Genomic DNA, 1,656 nt, shown 5'->3' on the forward strand with positions numbered 1-1,656 from the left:
CCCCCCGGTTGGCCCACCCCTCGCCTGGGACTTCCAGAACAAATGTACGTACGTGCATATCGGCCCAATTCTACATTCCGTTCGTGCTCTGATATTCCGTGCTCGCCGTACGTCATACGTTTCGAAGGGGGGAGGAGGGGGGGCGGGGAGAGAGAGAATTGGAAAAGGGATCGCGAAAAGAGGATGAATAGTTTTGCAAGACTTTATTTATTTCGCCGAATAAAATAATTGCTTCTGTTATTCCCTGGGTAGTCGATTGCTTTCTATGTAAATTACCCCCTGTGGTCGGTTGCCAGAACCGATGTTGTTTCTTACGTTAGACACCAGAGGGCTAAGGACTTGTACAATGTGAAAAAAAAGTTCTCCAGGCGTTCGTTCTGTTGTATAAGAAGGAATGAATTGCAATCATTGTAATCGGATTGTAGCACCCTTGAAACATTTTTCAATAACCACCCCAACCGATACTACACTCTCCTACGATCCGTAATTTTTAGTCTTTCCAGTCTGTATATACAATTATTTCCAATTCGATGTATTCTTGCGAATCTTATTTCGCGCTTGTGATCTTGCCGTCACGTATCGACCCCCTCCGTTAGGATTGATAGATAAAAATATATTTATTTTCGTTAAACGCAACCCAATACTATTGGCTGTTTCAGAATTGACAGCCGCGGAAAACCTTTGACGAAAGCAGCTCACGTGCCAATCGCAGGTGGTTTCGGAACTAGAGCCTATTTCCGAACGACCATTCAGCATCCAGCTGTTTTGGTCCTCGAAGATATTCGTCGACACGACGCAGCGTCGTATCGATGCCGGGTCGACTTCAAGCTTGCGCAGAGTCGCAGTTACCGCTACAATTTGGCAGTGATCGGTGAGTACACGTGTATACAGAAGCTGAAACAAAAATTAGTTCATTTTTAACTGTAACGGGGGAAAAAGAAAATCAAGGACACAGGAGAAAATCTAGTTCACCTAGGTCGACTCGATGTCGGCCAGTGAAAAAGCGAGCGCAGGGTAAGTCCTACTGCCTAGGTGCAAGGACGACAGAGAAGTAAAGAATTTCGAGGTGGTGGTTGAGCTGCCATGGGAAGGGAAGTCTGATCAAACAAATGGCGACTACTGAAAAATGCATGAGCCAATCGGAGACGTGCTGCCCTGTCTGCATACTCGCCCGCCAGCCAGCCAGCCAGCCAGCCAGCCTGCCAGCCAGCCTGCCAGGTTGACTGCAGTACGGTTACCCGTAAGACCTTTTACTACGTAGAAACATGCACGTTACCTCCTTCTGCATTGCCATGCATATGCATAAAGAATATCTATACAGAGTCTCTGCACATCATCCATATACAAGATAGACGCAAACCGCCATTCGTTACATTAACAGAGGTCGTCCTCGAGTCTCTCCCTCCTAGTCCACGTGGTCCATCAAAATCAGAGTATAAAAACAGAATCGATTTTTTTTAAAATTATTTTTCAACATTTTCCACTCACTTTCTTATCCCTCATAGCCGAAGACTAAACCACCAGATTAGGTAATACAAATTCGAAAGCAGCCGACTTATGCACGGGCTGGTTACTTCCGATATGATGAGACCAGTAGAGACCACGTGTATGCTCGAATCGCATACTGGATTTGGTCATATCCCCCCCCCCCCCCCC

The 1,656-nt window shown here is 46.3% G+C and overlaps 1 protein-coding gene across 3 annotated transcripts in view; it reads left to right on the forward strand.

Moving 5' to 3' along the window:
• The window catches only part of LOC107262974 (nephrin), a 217,882-nt gene that overhangs the window by 150,775 nt on the left and 65,451 nt on the right, over window positions 1-1,656 (forward strand). For all 3 annotated transcript variants that reach the window (XM_015729734.2, XM_015729735.2, XM_015729736.2), the window contains one exon: window positions 660-871. In XM_015729734.2, coding sequence (XP_015585220.1) covers window positions 660-871 — 212 coding nt within the window. The remainder of the gene's footprint in view (window positions 1-659; window positions 872-1,656) is intronic.

The sequence above is a fragment of the Cephus cinctus genome, unplaced genomic scaffold (genome assembly GCF_000341935.2).
Source record: "Cephus cinctus unplaced genomic scaffold, Ccin1 Ccin1_scaffold0129, whole genome shotgun sequence".
In the NCBI taxonomy this organism is placed as follows: Eukaryota; Metazoa; Arthropoda; class Insecta; order Hymenoptera; family Cephidae; genus Cephus; species Cephus cinctus.